Below are 21510 nucleotides of genomic sequence, written 5' to 3'. Positions count from 1 at the left end.
TTAAATGGGAACTGCGAGCGCAGCGCCATTAGCGGAAAAAACGAACCCAAAGCACGGCTTTCGTTTACCTCATTTGTATATTTGTGCAGGAACTTGCAACATTTAATATAAATTTTTATTCAACAAGTCAGAAATATTCATTTGAGGATATCACCTTGACTATTATACTACGCACGCGCTTGTCTATTTATTTACCGGTAGTTTTTTTTCTGCACTTCCGTAAGCAAGATCAAAAACTAAAGCTCGCGAAAAGAAGATAACAGCGTTTACAACAAAGCTTACTTCGTTGCACTATATGTGTCGTTAGATACATTAGTGCAATGCACTGTTTTTACATAGCCGATGTCGCGATGATGGTCAAAATTAAAGTCTATTAAAAGTTAAATCGGCACGCGTTACCCAGTTTACCCACTGGGCGCTCAGCACAGCTACGACCGGATATCCTCTACCACATTAAGAGACGAAAGCGAGAACGCTGATTGACTGTGTAGTGGTTACAATTCTGGTCTACTCGACTACTCATGCGGACTATTATCGTTGCAAACCCGAAAAGAAAAAGGAAGCCATTGCCACTAACTAGCATGCGTAGTTATGCGTTACTTGTAGTGAAAGGATGAAAGTGTTTAATATACAAAGCGAGGCTACTTCGGATTTTTATTGCCACTATGTACAAATTCATTGGAAAAACGTAATTGTATTGTGATATTGTGCGTCCATCACCATCGTAAGACATTAAATTAATTATAAGAAATTTCAAAGAAACAATTTACTATGCTACGCATATGGAGGAGGGCACATATATGGACGATTTTAGCGGTGATACACCCTGAATATTCAGATGAGTTTCAATTTTTCCGACACCTTTCGGTGTCCTTGGAAATGGGCAGAAGAATTCCTTTGAGATTAAATTCGTGCATACGCATAGCATTCCCAATTCCTAGAAGATCTATTGATTGGCTTTGCCTTCTGCACACACTCTGCTACCCATACCAAAGTTCACTATAACATTTGCATACTTATCCTATTTGATCTGTGATATGTTCTCAGAATTGTTATTAATCAATCCGCGAGTCGCCAGCTGCGTCGCGAATGCGCGCTTGGTTTATTAGAATATCGTTTAGTTTCCAACCAAACTCATTTCTCCTCAAACGTGGGATTTCCGTAACAAATATACCATGTATGTTGTAATTTTTCTCCACCTTCATACATACACTTGTATATATATGATCATCAAATGTTAATATATAATTTTTTTTTTTTTTTTTTTTTTTTTGTTTTTTATTTCTCATAATATATAAGGCACGATTCTGTGTTTTGTTTATCATTTATAAAATCATTTTGTTGATTTTTTAATGTCGGCCAAAGACTCGATCCAAAGGCTTAAAGCAGAGACACCATCTTTTAGCAATAGCAAAAAAGTTAAGCTACGCACTGCGGACTGACTAACTTCACGTGCACCGAATATTTAGATAAAATTTATTGAGAGAACTGCTATCTAAGACGTCTTTGCGTTTACCAACTATTGCCCTCAGAGGCTTTTAATGTATATTTAAGTGTACGGTATGTAACAACATAACAACAACCATAAAAAGCGGTTCATTATTTCCTATTTTTTTTTTTAGTTGCAACCACGAGGTTGTGAAAAAAATTCCATTTTTCGGATAGGAAAAACAGAACAAACTTTTGCATGCAAAATTAAATAGAAAAATATATATATATATATATATTACGCGGAATTGTTTACATATACAAAATTTATATATAAATATAAGCTATAAGATGTTGTTGAAGTATTATAATTTCTTTGTTTTAGCTACAAATAATATTTAATATCAATTTAAGACAGATTGCATTAAAATGTAGTCAATAAAAAAATTTATTCAAAACACACGTAAGAAAGATTTACATTCTTCTTTTTCCTTCTTTATTTATTTATTTATTCCTTTTTTTTTTTTTTTTGCACATTTAAGAAGAGTCGAACCTTAAACACCTACCGTTGGCTAATTTGTTTTGTTAATGATAAAGTGTTTTATTTAATAGGTAGCTAGCTGGAGTAAATTTTTATGCACTTTTACTATCTATCTGCCCATGCAGTTTATTTCGGCAATATCTACGATAACTAAACGACATATATAAGACCCAAGTATTCTATCGGCTATATTTTTCAAATATATGATTTATGCCTGTATTTTTCCTACCCCATATATGAAGGTATTGATCTCTCTTGTACGCAATCTATTCAGGCACTGTTGGAGTTACATTTACATGTCTCTATCATACGTATGTTACGTTTCATTTCAAGTCAAATTTTGATTAAGTTTTAGTTCAATATTGAGAGTTCAAGGAAAAGTTTCATTTGTTTTCTTTTAGATTTTTCTGCATTACTTCTGTTCTTTTCCTTGTTTTACTGTATGCACTTTACTTTATAGTATGCATATGTTTGTGTGTGTTTAAGACTCTTAATATTTCGGTAATTAATTGTTTGTGCGTTACAAGTGATATGAAGAATTAAGAGTTAAAAAAAAAAAAAAAAAAAAAAAAAAAAAAAGCGAAACCGCTTGCACGGAGATTTTACTCAATCAAAGTCAACATAACAAAAACTATATAAACACGTAAATATATATTTACTAGTGTATGTGTTTATAAATAATGTTCCATTTGTGGTGCAACTATTCATTATAAATACACTTGCACGCTTACACACAAACATACATACATACATACATACATACATATATACATATATATACAAACAATATATATATATACAAACCCATATACACAGTGTCGATATTTTCTCGTTTATGGCCAGCAAATGCTGCTGGTTTGGTGCGATCTCTGCTGGTGGCATTCTTGATGATCAATGCTGTTCAGAACTTTAGTTATGGTCGATACGCGATCCGAGAACATCGCTTTTGAACATTGCGTTCGGTGGAAACAATAAATAGAATTTATTGGCGAAGATGAGTGCACAGCAAAATTTTGTAAAAGAAAAGTAAAAGAAAACCAATTTTTTGTTTTTTGGTTTTTCTATATATTTTTATAAATACGCATAATTACATATGTATTTGCTGTTAATGTGATTTATAGCACAATTTAAAGAAACAAACAACAACGATAAAAAAAAAAAAAAATTCTTTTATTTTTATTTATTTATTTATTTATTTTTTTCTTTTTCTTTATAAAAACAAACAAGTAAGAAAACTATGTTCGCCTTGAGACGAATTTTGCATATTCCCTATCTGTTGGCTGTGAATAATAACAACTGTGGAGATAAATGTATTGATATTGTTTTTATCAGGCCTATTGTGCATAAAATTTTTGATATTTTAAATTTCAGTTTCTTTTAAAGACATTTCTGACGCCCTCAGTCCGTTGGTAATACAGACCAATAAACATTAGTTGAAAAAACTTAATATGACTTTAATTTCTCCTCTCTTTTTTTTTTTTTTTTTTTTTTTTAATATAACAAGTTGGCAAGAAAGCAATTTGGGTTCTCTAATATGAAATTGAAATCGTTCTTTGTAAATAAGGCAATAATTTGACGATTTATATAAGCATCTAATTCCACTATATTGGTGGTAGCTCAGTGATTTCGTGCTCATAAAGATTTCAACGACTTATTATTAGCAAGAAACCGTAAAAAAGTGCAATTTTAAGTTTTTAATATCCAAAAAGTTTACAACAACTTGGCATGAGCTCTAATCGAACGACGCCTTGCTGACTTTCTCCGAAGAGTTGCACAATAAAAATATTGAACTATCATGTTTTGTCAATTTCAGCCTTTTTATTATCTATTCCATTACTTATCAAGAGAAATCATTTGAATCTTTTATTTTGTAGTTTCGTGGAGTTAGCTCGAAATAGATTTTCCATACAATTTCACAACAACAGTCACATTTCGTCATTATGATCGATTTTGAATGATCTTAACTTGATCGTATTTGAGTTATTATACCTCGAACTGTTTTCATTAAAAAATTCTGGAATTTTGGTTTAGAAAAAAAAAAAGTCGGTTGCATATAATCGCTCAGTGAGATAACCGAAAAGTTGAATGAGAAATCTTTAGATCGATTTTTGTCAACCAATTGCTATACTATTTCTTCTTGCTTACGCAATCAATAAATTTTGCTTATAAATCTTTTGAACCTTAGCGGCTGTCTAGCTTTAAATAAGGAAAGTTATAATACTCTGATCAAAAAGTAGTGGGATTTTTTCATTTAAATCATACGACATTTTCCAAATACATTAATTTCATTTTTTTTTTTTTTTTTTTTTTTTTTTTTTTTTGTCCTCAGCCAGACAACACTTTAAGTGAGATTCGTTCAATGCGTTAATACGATTGTTGACTTGCAGCTAAAAAAGCCAACTTTTTCATTCCGCTCACTCATTCAACCGATTTACTAGGCGCGCAAACTAAGAGTCCGGATTTGGCACTTAAATTACACTGATGACATGTGTTATTCTGTTTTCTTAAATTTGGACATTCACTAACAACAACAATCAGTGATAACATTAAAGCCAGGGCATATCGTAACGGAAAAATATTTTTTCTAGCAACGATGACGTCGAATTTTGTACCAAATGAAGAGCACTTACGTCTTAAAGCAATCTGTCTGTCTATTTCAATTATGGCCAAGAATCAGACGAATTAAATCTCTCATCAAAAACCGAAAAGTGTCCATCTACAATTCGGACAAAGAGTTTTACGCAAGCGCTATATAACGCTTAACCAATAAATTTTATGAATTGTTTGATTTAGTGGAAGGAAAAACACGACCATCGAAGTACATTTAATCTTATTATTATTATTTTTTTTTTTTATTTTATGCTTTTATTTTCGAGTCCACTTTTCGAGAATTTATTTTTCAACTACGATTGCAACTTGTTTGTCATATATGAGAATACCGAAAATACTTTCTTGCCATACCAATATATTTTTATATGCACGCATATGCAATGCGGGAAATGAGAGGGTTGTAGGGTGCAACGCTGTCTTGAGTGGAGTGAAGTGTAAAACTCGTGAAAGTACGTAAAGAAAACCGTCTCCTAAATGAATAAAAGTTTAGATCGTCGGAAAACAAAAAGAGAGTAACAACTATTTTGCTTTCAGAGATTGCTCGTGTGTTTTATGTAAAAACATCCATTATCACAGGCATATGCATGAGTACATACATGAATATGTACTTATTATGGCTTTTTCTGTTTTCTATACTTGTGTCACTAGAGTGAAGTGCATTTAATCGAAAGACCACATTTTCGTTTTCGATGTGTTTTCGTATGCATGTGACACAGATTTTTCATCTGTTATTGTGTCATATGTTTTGCGCGAATTGATTTAAAGTTGTTTCTATTCTTTTTTTTTTTTTTTTTTTTCTTCTTTTTTTCTGGTGTTGTGTGTGCGTGTGTGTGTGTGTGTGCGCGCTTTTTTTTGTTTTTTTTTTTTTTATTTTCATTAGAAATCGTTTATTTTTAAATCCCAGCGCAGAAAATTTTAAAAGAACAGTTCATTGGTGTATCGATAAATGTGAGCACAATAAGTATTCGTGCATGGAACGCGGGCATGGGAGGGCGAACGGGGTACCACCATGTCATACGACAGGTACAACAACAGTTCAGCCGCCATCGCCATCGCCATCGCCATCAGTGTTGCCGTCATCGGTAATAGCTGAAGCAGCACTAGAAACATTTTCATCTCAAGCAGGGACCGCTATTCGCAGAAATAACAGCGGGGCGGGAAGTTTAAATAGCGTGACGTCACATGCTCATGCTGCCTTTACATCTAAGACGGATCATGGGCAACGCACTAGTTTGGCAAGCATTTGTAAAATTTCCCATGACAATGAGCAAACAACAGCAGCGGTATGTTTCGCTATTTGTTTGTTGGTGTACATTATGTTTATATATATATATATATATATATAAGAAAGAAATTTTTACGAAATTATTGTGCAATACCGTTTGAATTCCAAAACACGCGTGTAACGATACATATGCACATAAACTATTTCATAACTATACGCATGCATCACACATGCTGGTCCCCTATTCCGTTTAATACGTGTCACGGTGCAGGTACAGTAAATGAGATCGTTCACCTTCGACCTATATATATGCATAAATATGTTTGTCATTCAATAGGAAAACCATATTCTCGATTGATTGCGATATATACGAAACGTGAGTCCTCGAAAAAATCAGAAAATTGTCGCATATGATCGCAAACGTCGCGAAAAGTTTTAAGCAATTTTCCGGCCGAATCTTGAGCTTCTTTATTCCAATTTTTGTGTGTTTACTCACAAAATATTTTAAAACAAATACCAAAACTAGTTTCGTTATCCGACAATACTGAGCGAGGGCATAAAAATTCTGAATATATTGTTTGCACAACAGTCGTGTGAGTGCCGGCCCCTTTGGCTCTGTTACGATAAATGTTAACACTTTAGTTTTTGAAGAACTGGCAACAAAATGAATTAATTTACTTAGTAGAACGCTGAGGAAACAGAGTTTAGGCCTTGTTCCAGGTGTTCAGCTCTAAAGCAGCTTAGGTGGTTCAAATCGTTAAAGAAAGCGAAGATTGCATACGAACTCGGAGAGAAGGCGCTTAGTTTAGTTACGAAAACATTCATTTAAGAGATTTCAACGTCGTTTATTTAAGTAAAAATCGTGTAATACCTGATCACGCATTGGTCACTCAATCTTTGTCGATTTCAAAATTAATTGTTTGCCTTAATCCAAGAATGTGTTTGTGAAGCATCCACCTATTCTACTTTAAGAACCACATCTACCACATTCCCGTGAACCGACTCTTTGTATATTTGATATAGATTTGATAGAAGAGTAATTTTAAATCATACACGGCCAGTGATTCCGTATTCGTCAGTTCTGCAAGGAGTGTGTCGAAATGAATGCACTATCAGTTTAGTTTGAGAGGTGACATAGGGTCAACGTGTTACTAAGTCCGAGAATTGGTATAGCTGCTCGTGTTGAGGGTCGAATCTTATTCCACTCACCGTATGCTCCAGGTCTGGCACCCAGTACTTAGCGTCTTCAGGGAGAAAGATTTAAATTAAACGGTGAGATGATCGCGAAAGTTGAAACGTATTTCGGATGTTTTCCCATCTCATTTTATACGAAAGGCGTTAGCGAAGCGTTGGATTATCAGCCATATTCTGAGCAACATCACAGAGACATCCCAAGTCACAAATCATTTTTCAGCAACGCTTCAACAAAACTGATATTAGAATGTTTTATTGCGACTGGTTTTTCGGAATATCTGGGTTACATACAAGCTCACAACAATTATAACAAAAAAAAAAATATATCGTTTCCTTTTATGGCTAATGATCGCCCATAAGTCCAGAATATAACAAAATTCGGCAAAAAAATGTCTTTTTACTTCTTCTCGGGAATTACAGACTGATTTGTTACCTTATGAAATCCTAAAGTAAAGCGAATGATTTATTCCCCTTCCGTAGCCGGCCATTCATCCAAAAAAAACATAATTTTTCGAGGTCATGAAAAAGCCTGAGAGTACTATCGATTTTATAGCGAAACTATTTGTGATTAAATTAATGAATAAAAAAATAAAAAAAGTAGTAAACTTTAGTACTTTAACGTTTTTAGTTTTGAACGCATTTGCAGTATGTGCCATGTGGCTAAGCTTTGTAATGACAAAAAATTCTCTTATCAAAGTAAGGCAAGCATGTGTCCTATAGTGCTTAGTTCAGTAGGTCACTATTTATGTTTTGGGCTTCGGCAACACTAACAGCCGTATTCTGGCGTGGTGCCCGCTTACTAGCCATAAGAAAAATGTATGTGTTTTCTTTTCACAGCGTTTGTGACTTTGGAACAAACGTGAAATTCCGTACTAGTAGTCGCAGTAAAATTGTACAATATGAAATTTGTTTTAAATATAAAACAAGGTTGTTAAGTCCCGAAAAATACCAGCAAAAAAATGCCTTAAATTTGATGTTGCTGAGAACACATAGGCTATATGCGGTCTTAGGTGCTATATAAAGTTTCCACTCGAAAATTTAATATTCTCGACCACAAAAGCATATATACATCGTAACGATAGGGAGTGCAGATCGTTAAGAGCAATACTTTTTAAGAAAAAAATAAATAAATAAAGCCATTTTTAATGACAATCGAAACAAAATATAGACATTGTCCAAGGCAATGTTCAGCAGCGATATTGTCGTTCTCATTGGATTTAAGAAGTTCAGAATACACATTGCTGCTCTGATTACTCCAAATATGGAGCAAGAACTGAGAGCTACATATGTATAATATTAAGCATCAGCTTAGTGTTGCAGAGATGTGTGCCATTATCCAAAACTCGAATATTTCAAAGCAAGACAGAAAACACAAATGAAGTAAAATATTAAATTAATATATGCAATGAAATGGAAAAGATATTAAAAATGCATATTAGTTCCAATGTAGTCAAAGTGGTATAAATTTTCTCTTTGATCACCTTATATCTTATTTAAATCACCATATAACCAATTTATTAAAAGATTCTGCACAGTGTAACGTCCCTTTGGCTTGTCAGTCGTCAATTTGTTTTTCGACACAATGTTACGGAACGTAAAACATTGTGGGTATTGCGGTGAAGCTTTAAAGATTTTCATCTTAGTTTAATTACTGTCATCGAAAGTGTCTTTTACGGGATATACAGTGATAATGTTTTGATTTTATTTGCGGAGTTCAGAAGTTCGCATCAGAGTTTCTCCACATTGAATGGATATATTGAATGTTCAGGTCAAACGCTGTCCATTCATTGCATTCGTTCTATAGGCATCATTTTCAATATTAGATCAGCGTTAGATGTTATGTCTGCCTCGTCACGATTTTGGTCATGTCCAACTGTGTTTTTTTTTTTTTTTTTTTTTTTTTATCGATTTCGTAGAAAGACAACAATTAAAAAAGAAACTGAGGCGTAGTTTATGTGTGGCTCTTATTTGGTTTACAGTGATAAAGCTAAAGCACGCTAGAAACGTTAGAAAAGAAAATAATAAAATTTTCAAAAGTTCCTGTATTCAAATATACATTTTAATTACTTTATAATATTCGATATGTCGTATATGTCAATCGAGTCACTAAGATTCGATTGTCAATTTGCAAAAGTTTGACAAAAAAGTTCATGTCAAATGATGGGTATTGAAATATCAACCCGAACCGGATATATCTCTCTTACTGGTTTAAACAATTAAAATGTCAAAGACATCATTGTTCAAGTTTTAAGTACACGAAGACCACATTGTGTGCCGCACAGAAACCCTTTAGTGCTAACACAAGTTGAGAAGGAAAAAAACGTGAAAAAAATGTAAAGAAAAATTATATGCGGTTTAGACCGAATTATCTGGCACTCCAAACATAATATCAGCAGAGAGCATGAACATGAATCTACTGATTGAGCTGGGCATCTTATGAACGCTTACGCAATAGCGTATATAATTAACGGGAATCAGTATTTCCACTTGTCGGAAGGATGGAAATAATCGAATATCGAATGTGTGTACGAAATTTTAATTCAAGAGAATCATAAATAGTAATAAACTACTCAAAAGTAAGGTTTTATCCACAAAATGTATAATTCAAAGCAATACATGTCAAAGAAAATACTACAGTGGGGCACAGCCAATCATTAAATACCATATACACCACTCTACGGTTATGCATGTATCGACATGTCAAACTAAGACATTATATGGAGACTGCTTGAAAAGGTGCTTCGATCTGAACAATTTTCAATAGCTTTCGTCCTTGGGCCAAAACACAACAACGTAGCAAACATATTTCGACTGATGTCACTGACATATTTCGAAAATTGAAGGGCGGCAGGTTGAACACAAATATATAAGATGGACAAATAGACGGACAGACAGAGAAACCGGATCCATATCAAGTTTTTCTGTGTATGTGTGTGTGTGCTCCATTTGTACAAATTTAATGTACCCTTGTACGACAATAGTGTAGGGTCTAAAAAAGGTAGATATGCGCTTGGCACGTTAAAGCACGTTAAACCGTTTGCATTAGTTAAGTTTTCTTGTAGTATGTAACTAAATCGCGGATCGCCGATAGATATGACAACTATGTAGTGTGAAAGTATATAAGAAATTGATACGCGAGTATATCTTGCGTGTTTTAGTTATCTGCCGCTATATGCAGCTTTGCGATAATCTTAATTATTTTAGAATCGCACTCCGTATGATTTGTATATTGACTACTTGGACGCACATAAAAAAGACTCGAGTCAAATTCGAAAACAATATTTGGCTGCTATTGATTGCATATTCTTGATCGATAATTACTGATATTTTCACTTTACTTCGTCATTATGTCGCAGAAGCGCTGCAGTAGGACGGGCGGAGAGACGGGGCAGCTTATGAAAGCTTTAATTAATCTTCGGAATTCAATCGAGAACATGTATTTTAAATTTCAAAATTTATATAATTTATTATATACTATAAATTCTATTATGTTATTATGTATCTGTATATACATAAATATATAGTTTGTTGTAATTTAGATATCATATAAAGTGTTACTATCGCCTTGTGTTATGCACTACATAGAATGGCACCTGTGACCTGGGCTTGGACAAACGGGGATGGTGAACTCAAGTCAAGATTAATCTGTAGTTTATACCTTTATAAGTGTTAGTAACGGTACGACGTGGCTAGTACGTTGCTTTTAATTTGATAGCGGATATGAAGATGATTTATTCTTGCAGATCAATTTTTAGTTCACTTTATAGAATACATTGTGTGTATATTTGTAAATAAATGTGTTCGATACATATGCACATGTATATATATGTATATATATATATATATATATATATATGTTGGTAATTATATGCGATTAATATATTGGTTAGGGTATAGGGGAACAGTGAGAGAGAGAGAGAGAGAGAGAGAGAGTGCTTAAAATATAGATCATAATGCAATGCTTTTCCGCTGTTTCTTATTCAGTTAGTAGGAAGAATTTACAAAATCAAAAGAAAGAGCATTAAAAATTAACCCTTGAAGTTCAAGGGCATAAGAGTCGGCAAGATCTTTTATGGACGCCAATCTAATGCGTGCTTATATATTTACGTACGATTATTTGATTTATAAAAATTTTAAATAATTTTTTTCCGGTATATGATGATTGATTCGAAAATATTTATTAATAGCGATCCGCAATTTGTTTATGCATACGAGAAATTTAATGTGCATTTGCAGCCAGCAGTGGCTATGAAAAATAATTTAAATATTCAGGATTTTCTTCTTTTTTTTTTTCTATTTTTTTTGTTTTCTCTCTCTTTTATAAATAAGAAAAATCAGCATTATATTTATATAAATTTTGATATCGCTTAGAACTAACTGCATGTACACATATAAAATTTCACGTTGATAACGTGCGCATATTTCATCTGGCACACTGATGGTGGAGTAGTTGGTTGGTTTTATTGCTTAAATTTTTAAAATAATTTAAATTTTTAATAAAACTACAATGAAACCGAACAGCAATAAGCACGCGGTATTTGCTTGTACGCTATTCTGCTTTCTTTTTTCCCATTTTTTTTTTTTTTTTTCAACACGAAACTGACGCATTGAATACACAAATGTTTCGGTATTCAATTTTTTATTGTTAACAATTGATCTCAAGCGGTTATTTTATTCAACGGGTGTTGCTCTACTTTTAACAACTTGTAAGTTCTTATTTAACTCTGCATATATGTTTATGTAATATATATAAATGCATTTGTTTGTCAAATCGATAATCAATAAAAAATCCTTTTGGAAAAATTTCATCGCTTGGTTGTTGCGTGCTTTTTAAAGAACTATTTGAATGTGTTTAATAAAATATGTATTATTGTCGTTAGAAAAAATTCGGTTCAACTGGCTCTTCAATCTCTTAGGTCACTAACCACTATCCGTCCATTCTCGAATAATAAAACATTATATTAAATTAGTTACGAAGAAGTATCGATTATTGAGCTAAATATACGCGTGGGGTCATCAAATAAGTCTTGTGTTTTTATTTTTTTTTTTTTAATGGGTAATAAAAACTACACTGCAGAGCGACATGAATGTGAATTTTCTTTTATTTTAGATATTGGTTTATGCCACTTTTATTTAAAATTAATTTCCATGTAAATGACAGCCACTGGTCTTCTGCAAAACTCAACTCAACTGAAACACGAACTTTTAGTCAGCCTTTGACGAGAATCTTGGAAAAGAAGATCGCTTCTGGTTTTTCGTTTATTACAGTAAACCGATTTAGGTTTAATATTATAACCTCAAAGAGAAAAGTCGATTCGAGTTATATAGTATGACCTTTGCGAGAAGCTCACATAGGCATTTCTCCCAAAAAAATTGATTTTATCACGAAATGTATCGCATACAAATTAGACCATGACTCGCATGTGTACGCGGGAGTCTTGAAATCCTATTTGGAGACACCCGACCGCATACCGTGAAAGTCTCCGGTGCTCATGTGGGACGACAGTGCATCTAAAACACTTGATACCTATGAGGATTGGCTGTGCGGGCCGTATGTATACGTGCCTCCAGGCCAATTGTTCTACAGAGATAAAACCGACTGGTATATCCACCAACTAAGTCCTTTAAGAGCACTGCAGAGCAAACAAAACAAATGTACACAAGCACTACTCCCACTTTCCATTCGTCTTTATCTACAACATTTCCTTGGCTCCATCGTGCTCGCACATATATCGGACATTCCCTGAGTGGCTGATCCAAACAAAAAACAAAAAACAAAACTGTGACACCATTCAATAAAATAAAGCCACATATTGTCAAAGTCAAAATCATGTAATTTTTGCCACAAACAAAAAAATCAGGCATCGCGTTCCTTTAGCTTCCTGTATTGAGGATAACTGCAAAGCAATTTTCATGTTCGAAAATGACATTTTTAGCCCGTAAACCACATCCAAAATTTATAGTTGTACACATAAAAATCCTTTACACAAAACGGCCGATAATCTTTATTTACAAAGTCATTTAATTATACATGAGTTTGTTGTCACATGGACGAAACGTAATCCTGGTTGCATGGCTTTCGTAATAAGTATTAAATATTTCTGTACGCTGTACAAACGTGTATGTATTGCATTCCACCAATAATGGGCAAGGTCCAAGCAATATATTGATCCAAATCTCAATTAGAAGTGTGTGTTAATAACGATTGCTTTCGGAATCGCTGGGCAGATGACCCTATTTGAGCAAAAACCGAGGCAGTTCATTATTTATTCTGTAACTGTGGCACGAATGGCATTAAATTTTGGGTTTTTTTTTTGCGACAGTACAAGTGTGAATCGAAAACATGACTCGCATTTGGCTGCTCGTTCTGCTGCTGGTGCTATCTTTATTTTAATAGCAATACAACTCAATGTCAATCGAAACTGTATGACATTTAAATTATAAAAAAAAAAAAAAAAAAAAAAAAAATTAAGTTACTTAAGAATTGTTTTTCTTATACCCAACAATAGCTTGTGCTAGAACGCGAAAGTCTTTTATAACATATTATATATATATATATGTATATATCATAAAATACATTTAATCGTGTACGGGTCATAGGTTTTGGAATTTTAGATTTCCCTCTCTTAGTTTATTTTGAGTAAACATCTTCTTTTATTGGCTGTGTAGCGATATCTTGTTGACACCATATGTTGGAAACATCAATTCTTTTCAATTTATTTCTAAAACAGCTAATGTTACGTCGCCATTTATTGCTGGGTTGAATTGGGCATATAACCAATAAGCAGTAATATTTTTGTGAAATGAACTAACACTTATCGCAGAAGTGCTTTTGATAGCTCGAAGTTATTTGTTTGGAAAATCGCTAAAAAAAAAAAAAGGAATATTATATTTACAATGTTCCATTAAATTGGTACTTTCGTGCTCACGCAAGCGCTCCTTGGCATTATAAAATAAATGATTTGGAGGGTTAAATATTACTGAGCTATAATTTTGTTAATTAGCTTACATTGCAAAGAAAAACAACATAATGTCGAAATAAACATGTATTAGTTCTACAATTTTTCTTTAAGTGTAAATCATATTTTCGGACAAAAGGAAATATGATATTTAGCTAAAACAACTCTTTTAACATTTTTTTTTTTCTTTTATTTCTTTTCAAAATCGTGTCTGTTCATATAGCTGTTTGCGCAGCCGTAAGAAAGATTGACGTTGTCGTCTGCAGAACGAGGGCGAACAATGCAAATGGGTCAAAAGCGTATGGAAGCATTATTTTAGAAATTTATGCGGATATGATAAGCAATTTATCTTTTTTTTTTTGTCTTGTTGTTGTCTGCTTCTTTCTTTTGCACTCTCTTCTACTTCTTTCCCACTCTACCGTTGATGAGCAAAAAATTCGGGCATTATTTCGCTAGTTTATAGGCATAGATCACCAAGGCAAAGCAGCGCTCTTTTAAGAAATTTTCTCTCTGCCTCTTGACGAAGAAGCAAACGGTCGCTTTACTTTAGCATACTAATACCTTCGGAGAAGTCTTGCAATTTCCAAAAGCTCTCCTCCTCTATTTTACTTCATCTAAAGAACGGAAAATTCCGTTTTAATGATAACCTCACCTAAGCAGGAAGGATGGACAAAAAAAAAAAAAAAAATTAAAGAAATTTGTTCTCTTTTACCCTGCTTGCTTTAAGCGCATCCTGCTGTCACGTTAAGTTAATGGAAAATCGAAAAGCGACCCTAGGGAACGCAAAATTGACGTTACATAATTCAGTAGACATAAATAAAAGTCAATTTTGCAACAATCTTAGAACTAGCGTGAATGTCAAACCAACAAAGAAAGCATTCATATTCCGTACGCTTAACGAATTTTAAGGGATTGATTGTACGTATGAAAGACTATTACTTAGTTGGAGATTAAAAGCATTAACTGAGATATGTATTCGTTTGATTTTTCTCCCAATCATGCCCTATCAGGACTTAGTTTCAACGAACCTTACACTTTCCCAACTTACCAACGCTTCCCAACGTTTTCTTCGTTAAGTGTGAGGTTTACTAATCCAAGTGCATTTGGATACACACAAATACATATTCCGCTACACGTCACATATATATAAGGCATACATTACGCTGTGCAAATGTCTTTTATACGTGTATTTGTATATGCATGTACTTTACACGCATTTCTTCTTATTTATGCGTGTTGTTAAACGGATGTTCACATTTTGTTAAGCATTAAATAAAAAAAAAAATAAAAAAAAAAAAAAAAAGAATGGCAAAAATAATTCATGAAAATTCGTGAAGAAAATGGCGAAAAGAAAGCCAAAGAGAAGAAAACGGAGCTTTTGTTAATAATAATTTTTGATTAAGTTGACGGGTTATAATATTTAATTACTCAACCATCCAATCATCAGACATCAGATTATGTAAGACAAGTGTACACAGCCATCATGTAAATCTTGATAGAATGCGTTATACGAAACACGGTTGGGTAAGAGAGTAGTGCGAATATTATCTAGAATTGGATAACCATGAATATCCATTTATAAAGGTTGTAAATAAATGCGATGACGCGTGAATGTTAAACTTACTTTAGAACAATATTAGGGGAAATCCGCTTCGCAATACAATTTGTATTGCTACAAGGTAGCTTAAATCCCAACGAGAATTCATGGGGGTGGGGGGAAGGGAAGTAATACACGTTCGCAAGTCACAATTCTGCTTGCGTCGAATCTTCTCGCACCCACCGACTAGTTTGTGTACATTTTTTTTTTTTTTTTTTGTTTCTTGGTTGATACTTTACTGTAAGCTAGATTCACACAAGCCCGCGCTGACTTGTAAGTTGGTATTGAATATCCAATGCAGTGTACGTGGTACATATTTCACGCAATACTTTTCCAGATAATTTGTTAGCAATTAATAGATATTTTCATGAAATGTAAACCTGTTTTAACGTCTACCTCCATATTTATATACGATTTATTCATAATTGTAGAGCGAATCCCCAGACCTATCTCGTTAATATGAATCTAAGATAGGAACTAATAACCATTAAGTAAACATATATGTTCTTAATGTTAACTTAACTTCTTCAGGGACATTTTTTATAGTAAGAATCACTAACTGTTTTTTCTTTATATGATTTAAAAGAGACAAAAAAAATGAGGAAAACAAACACAATTCACAAAAAAAAAAAACCGTCCAAATTTGTTGCCGAAATTAAGCATGCGTATGCTGAATGATGGGCGTCCGCAAATACCGGTTGGGTTAGCGAATAGTTGACTAGACTAGAAAGAATAAATTTGATGCTTGGTTTACCGTTCCAGCCAAACTGTCGACAACAGCGACAGAAGCACTTGTATGATTAAATTTATTCCTCTGCTCGCTTTAGTTAAGAATACAACGCATAAATGATTTAAAGTCACGTAACTTTAATAATATTAATCCTATCATATCATACTATGGCGCATAGTGACGTGAAAGGTGGCACTTTAGGGATAATTTACAAGCGGCAATAACACTGTGACCTTTGTTACCTCACTCGCGTAATTAACTGCATTCTATAATTGAGCTAAAATTCCGAAGAGACCCACTTATTCTACAATACGGTATCATTTCGAACAAGGCGATGACGCTTAGCAGGCTTGTGAAAAAATGTACGGGTGCTTATGCCGAAGACATTTTGTCGAAACCTCAATACGTAGATAATTTGCTCGTTTACGTTCTGCAAGTTTCGATGATATAGAAGAGAAGATCTGGCCTGGGTCGACCGCTCGTTGATACGGAGTTATAGAGGGGGCGTGGCGGCTTTTTGAAATTCTTGCAAAATAATTGTGTGGTAATTTATAGCATGTATCTGTTATAGTTTATGACCAACAAGCACTTTTTTGGTTGTGTGGGCATTGTAGTCGTGTTTGGCCATTCAAAAAAAAAAACCCAGGAGACCCAGGCTCTTTCTCTCGCGCGGTCAAGCATAAAAATTGTACTTTTCTACATTTTGTCCGGCAGTTCTATCAAAAGTAGCACTTCTTCAAACGATAAGCGTAAAGCCGTGTGCTTTCTGCTTTGATCATTTCGTTTACTCTGCCAGCTTTTCTGAGTCCTCCTTTTTTCTCTTGAAAGCAATATTATTGCACATACTCACGGCAGGCCCATTTTTCTCCACCCGTATCTATCAAATACGTATTTACAGTAATAATAAAATTTATATGTATTTGTTCGATGTAGAGAAGTGAATTCCTTCCGCAAGAATTAGTTGCTCCACAAAACATACCTGAATATTATTCAATTTTCCCGAAAGTCCAACCATTCATAACTTAGACACGGAAGTTTTTTGCTTCCAAGTTGTCGTTCAATACATGATAAAGCTTGATCTCATTAATGGGACTGCATTTCCCGATTGTTACTTGGACTATAGCTGAACCTATGAAAATGGGAATGTTGGCTTGAAATGAAAATGCAGGAAGGTACAAAGCATTTAAAAAGTAATTCGTGTGATTTCGTGCAAAATACATTTGTTTGTTCGCACATTCGTACGCTTTCTGTAAAAGTGACTCAAGAAGGAATTTTCCAAGTAGTGTGGGAAATTCAGATCTGATCCTTTCCGATTAGCACTTACTCAGATCGATGCAGTTATATTTAGCAGGTAAGCTGTTCCCAGCAGATGAAGATGTGCGAAAATGAGTCGATGGCTATTACGCCTTCAAACATCTTCACAGTTTCTACACCGAGAGCATCCATAAGCTGCTCTATAAATGGCTAAAGACCGTAACTAATGGTGATGCATATTTCGATTGTTAAACTTTGTAATAAGTATACTTTAAATACATTTGAATTTTATGAAAAAAAAAAACAGCAGGACTATTATGTAGATGACAGTGTATTTATAGAGACAGCCATGGACCAAGTTTGTAAATAGTCTTTGCACGATTGTAACAACATCTGAAAAAAGTGATGGTAAGATGTGTTATCCATCCATCGAAAATTTTGATTTAAATTCGATACAAATTGTCCTCTTGATAAGAATCCATAACGTACATGTACATATTTACGCACAAACATACAAATATTTAAGTTTACATCGCCGCTCTGCTCTGGTTTGCTTTGCGTATTATCATGCAATGGAAACGAAAAAAAAAAAAAGAAAAGAAAAAACATGTTCCTGCGAGTTTAGCGTTCTTAGCATGGGAAGAAGATATGTGACTTTCTCAGGAATTGATTGAGAAAGAAAATCACAAAATTTCAAACCGAAACGTGTATTTTCTATACAAATATTCTGACGTCATATATACATACCTCTTATATGGATGTCTGAATTAATGCAGAAGCGCAAGATTTAAAAGTCAATTATTTTGAAAGTACGGCAAGTCCACACTTTAGTATTATGGGATATTTAAGGGTTTGCGCTTCAATAAATTCACTGCTATTGGTAAGCATTAAAAGACGTAAAAGACAAGATAAGATAACTAAAGGGTCCTATTTTTTGATGTCTTTTATCCATCAAGAATTTGTGTCGTGTTCATGCTCTTACCCCTTTGTTGCTCATTCAATGTCCAATGACTTTCTTTTTTGGGCGAACCAAAGTATCCAGTGCTATATATTTTGAATTGCATGTTTCCCAACCAACTCTTTGTTGTAAAAATTAGAAATTCTTCTAAGAACGAATTTGCTTTTTAATCGACTAACTGCTGCCATTTTTTTAATAAAATGTGCATACATCTTAGCAATTACGAATATCAAATAATTTAATTCAAGTAATTGTATCATCTTTCTTTAACAGACATTTTCATGAGCACACGAGTACCGAAAAATGAAACTTAAACGTTTGCAAGAGAAATTTAAATAATAACTAAAGAGAAAATAAAAAGTTATATACAAATTCTCAGTTATTTAAGGTTTATCGATAGTCGCATAAATAGTTTTAGTTTATTTAGTGTCTTGCAATGCTTTTTAATAAACACCGGAAAGTTGGTTAAGATGTTCAGTTTGGCTTTAAGTAAGAATCTTCTACGTGATCTGTTGCTACGCCTCGAACTGAATAAATTTCTTTCAGTTCTTTGATAGACTTTTCGAGCAGAAGTCTCTAGGTGTTGAACGTGACTACACTATACGTGGAATCTTAAGCCTTGTGATATCTGATGGCAGAGGAAGTGCGAAAAAGCACACAAGAAAATTAGATCCACGTGACGATGTGTATATGGACGTATACCCACCTCGGATATGGGGGTAAGGCATTTTCTAAATACTCTGCCTTTGCGTGGATAAATCACCCACTTGATATGAAACCCCGTACCGAGCTGAGACTTTTGGCATAATCAGATTGGAAGCTAAAGAGTTATCTCATTGATCACACCAATACGTATATAACTCAATGACTTAATATTTATTCGCTTACTCATATTCAACAGTGTTTTATGTGAGTAGAGGGAGAGCCAGATTATAAATAAAGGTAGCGATTGTACACATGGATTGGATATTACAATCTATTTGTCATACATAGATGGCCTATTAGAGTAGCTTTTAATCGGATATTATCTGTATTGCAAGACTTTGACACTCTTTAAAATTTCAAGATAGAGGGGATCTCATATAAATCATCATAATTTGTCTTAAGACATATTAGCATCTGTTTTCATTAAGAAGAGCACAGTATATTATCGTATTAATCCCAGTCACATTTGAACTAACAGGAAATGATCTATCGTTAGAATATATTGTTTGCTTTTCATTTGCTTTTCTTTCACATTAACATTTAAAAACCGAAAAAAAAAAAAAAAAAAAAATGTAAACAAATAATTATTGCAATTAATTGAATTGATTGATAAAGTGAGCATTTTACAACAAGACGCATTAAATCAATTAGCTGTTTGACTTACTTAGTTAGTAAAAAAAAAATGAAGGATTTGCATTTATGCATTATCCATAGATATTGTGGATAACTTTGTTATCTGCTTATTAATTTATTGATGTTTAGTTATTGTTCAGTCTTTAAGCTTTTTAGAATATTCAAAACTATGTTCAATAGTATTTACTTACTTGCATAAATATACAAATGCGTAAATGTATGCGTGAGTATTCGTATGGGGGTGTATTTGTGCAAATAACACTCCCTTCGTATGTATGAGCGAGCACGTTCATTCAATTGAAGCTGATATACTTGAAAAGTTTATTAAGAGTAAATCGGCATTTGCATGCATTCGCCTCTTTGTGTGTTTGTGTGTGTGTGTGTGTCTGTTAAATTGACGAGTGAAAATGGAACGTTGGAAAAGGAACAACAGAAAATATACTATCATACAATAATGGCAGCAAGAGTACTAGGCGGCATTGTGCGAATCACTTACAAACTATACACGGTCCGTTGAAACAAAGCTTCGTCTCTGCTAGGTGAACAGCGTAGCGTTTCATAGATCCTGTAACAAAGACCAAATCATACAAAAAAAAAACTATTTGAAGTGGAATCGTTTCAAATCGAGTTGCCGTCGTTGCTCTTCTCGTTATTCCTTTGCTTGTAATGTTTAATTTAGTCAGCGCACACACGTTTACAAATTAAACTTATAAGGCACGCAAATCATTTCCTCTCTGTGTTTCTTTTTTTAAATATATATTATTAATATATTTATTTTTTTTTTTTTAAATTTTATTCTTTTTGTATATATATATATATATATATACATATGTAGAGAAGAGGAGAAACACACCTTTTAAAGAGTACATAAAAGGGAGAAGCGAAATTCGCTGAGTCTTAATTTATTGTCTTTCTATTATTTGTTTTATTAAGTTATACTAACAGCAAACGAAACAATAACAGTAATATCAGAAAATGTTCCATTTCCTCCATTCAAAACAGCCGAAATTGAGCACAGCACAATAGTGTTGAACAACCAGCAGCAGAAAAGCGAAAGCAGGCAGCAAACAAGCAAGCAGCAGTGACAAGCTACTCGGATTGTGGTTGAATTCACTCGTCTTCAGTCTGTATTGTGTTTACACCCTTGTTTGACGTGACCGGGATCGAAACACATTATATTAAAAAAGAAATAAAAAAATTAAAAAAAAAAAAATTCATACGCCCCGTACAATCGTTTGTGCTATAATTTCCTTCAAAATAATTTTCCACTCAGAAAATCAATTAATTGAAAATAATTTTAACTTTCAAATTTAGAGAAGGAAATTGTGATATCGTCTTTAATAGAAATAAAATTCATTGAGAAAGAGTCTAAATAAGATTTATGTGTGAAATTTTTATGCTGGCCTGCACTTTTTTCACGGGCATACTGTGTACTGTATACAATCAAAAGGAATTCCAACCAAATTGTAGTAAATGAAATCATTTAAGTCTATGTATGTGTGAATATTGTGTGTGGTTATAATTATGTGTATATATATATATATATATATATATGTGTGTGTGTGTGTGTGTGTGTCTATCTGTCTGTGTGTGTCTGTTTGTTTGTTTGTTTGTTTGTTTGTTTGTTTGTGTGTGTGTGTGTGTGTGTGTGTGTGTGTGTGTGTGTGTGTGTGTGT

The 21510-nt window shown here is 33.5% G+C and overlaps 1 protein-coding gene and 1 long non-coding RNA gene across 22 annotated transcripts in view; one reads left to right on the top strand and one right to left on the bottom strand.

The window, feature by feature from the left end:
* The window catches only part of LOC119633214, a 60158-nt gene extending 56989 nt beyond the window's left edge, over window positions 1-3169 (bottom strand). The window contains exon 1 of the long non-coding RNA XR_005246864.1: window positions 2774-3169. This is a non-coding gene — a long non-coding RNA (uncharacterized LOC119633214). The remainder of the gene's footprint in view (window positions 1-2773) is intronic.
* LOC119633132 (small conductance calcium-activated potassium channel protein) overlaps window positions 1-21510 on the top strand; it is a 244980-nt gene that overhangs the window by 113649 nt on the left and 109821 nt on the right. The window contains exons 1-2 of one of the 21 annotated variants that reach the window (XM_038026599.1): window positions 3181-3195; window positions 5484-5862. The exons of 17 other annotated variants lie outside the window; for them this stretch is intronic. In XM_038026599.1, the coding sequence (XP_037882527.1) occupies window positions 5551-5862 (312 nt within the window). In that variant the 5' untranslated portion in view covers window positions 3181-3195; window positions 5484-5550. Of the gene's footprint in view, window positions 1-3180; window positions 3196-5459; window positions 5863-20419; window positions 21328-21510 lie in introns of those variants that run through there. 3 more of the 21 variants (XM_038026590.1, XM_038026609.1, XM_038026617.1) reach the window with 3 other exon arrangements.

The sequence above is a fragment of the Glossina fuscipes genome, unplaced genomic scaffold (assembly GCF_014805625.2).
Source record: "Glossina fuscipes isolate IAEA_lab_2018 unplaced genomic scaffold, Yale_Gfus_2 0, whole genome shotgun sequence".
Classification (NCBI taxonomy): domain Eukaryota; kingdom Metazoa; phylum Arthropoda; class Insecta; order Diptera; family Glossinidae; genus Glossina; species Glossina fuscipes.
This window is presented reverse-complemented; position numbering and strand designations above follow the sequence as displayed.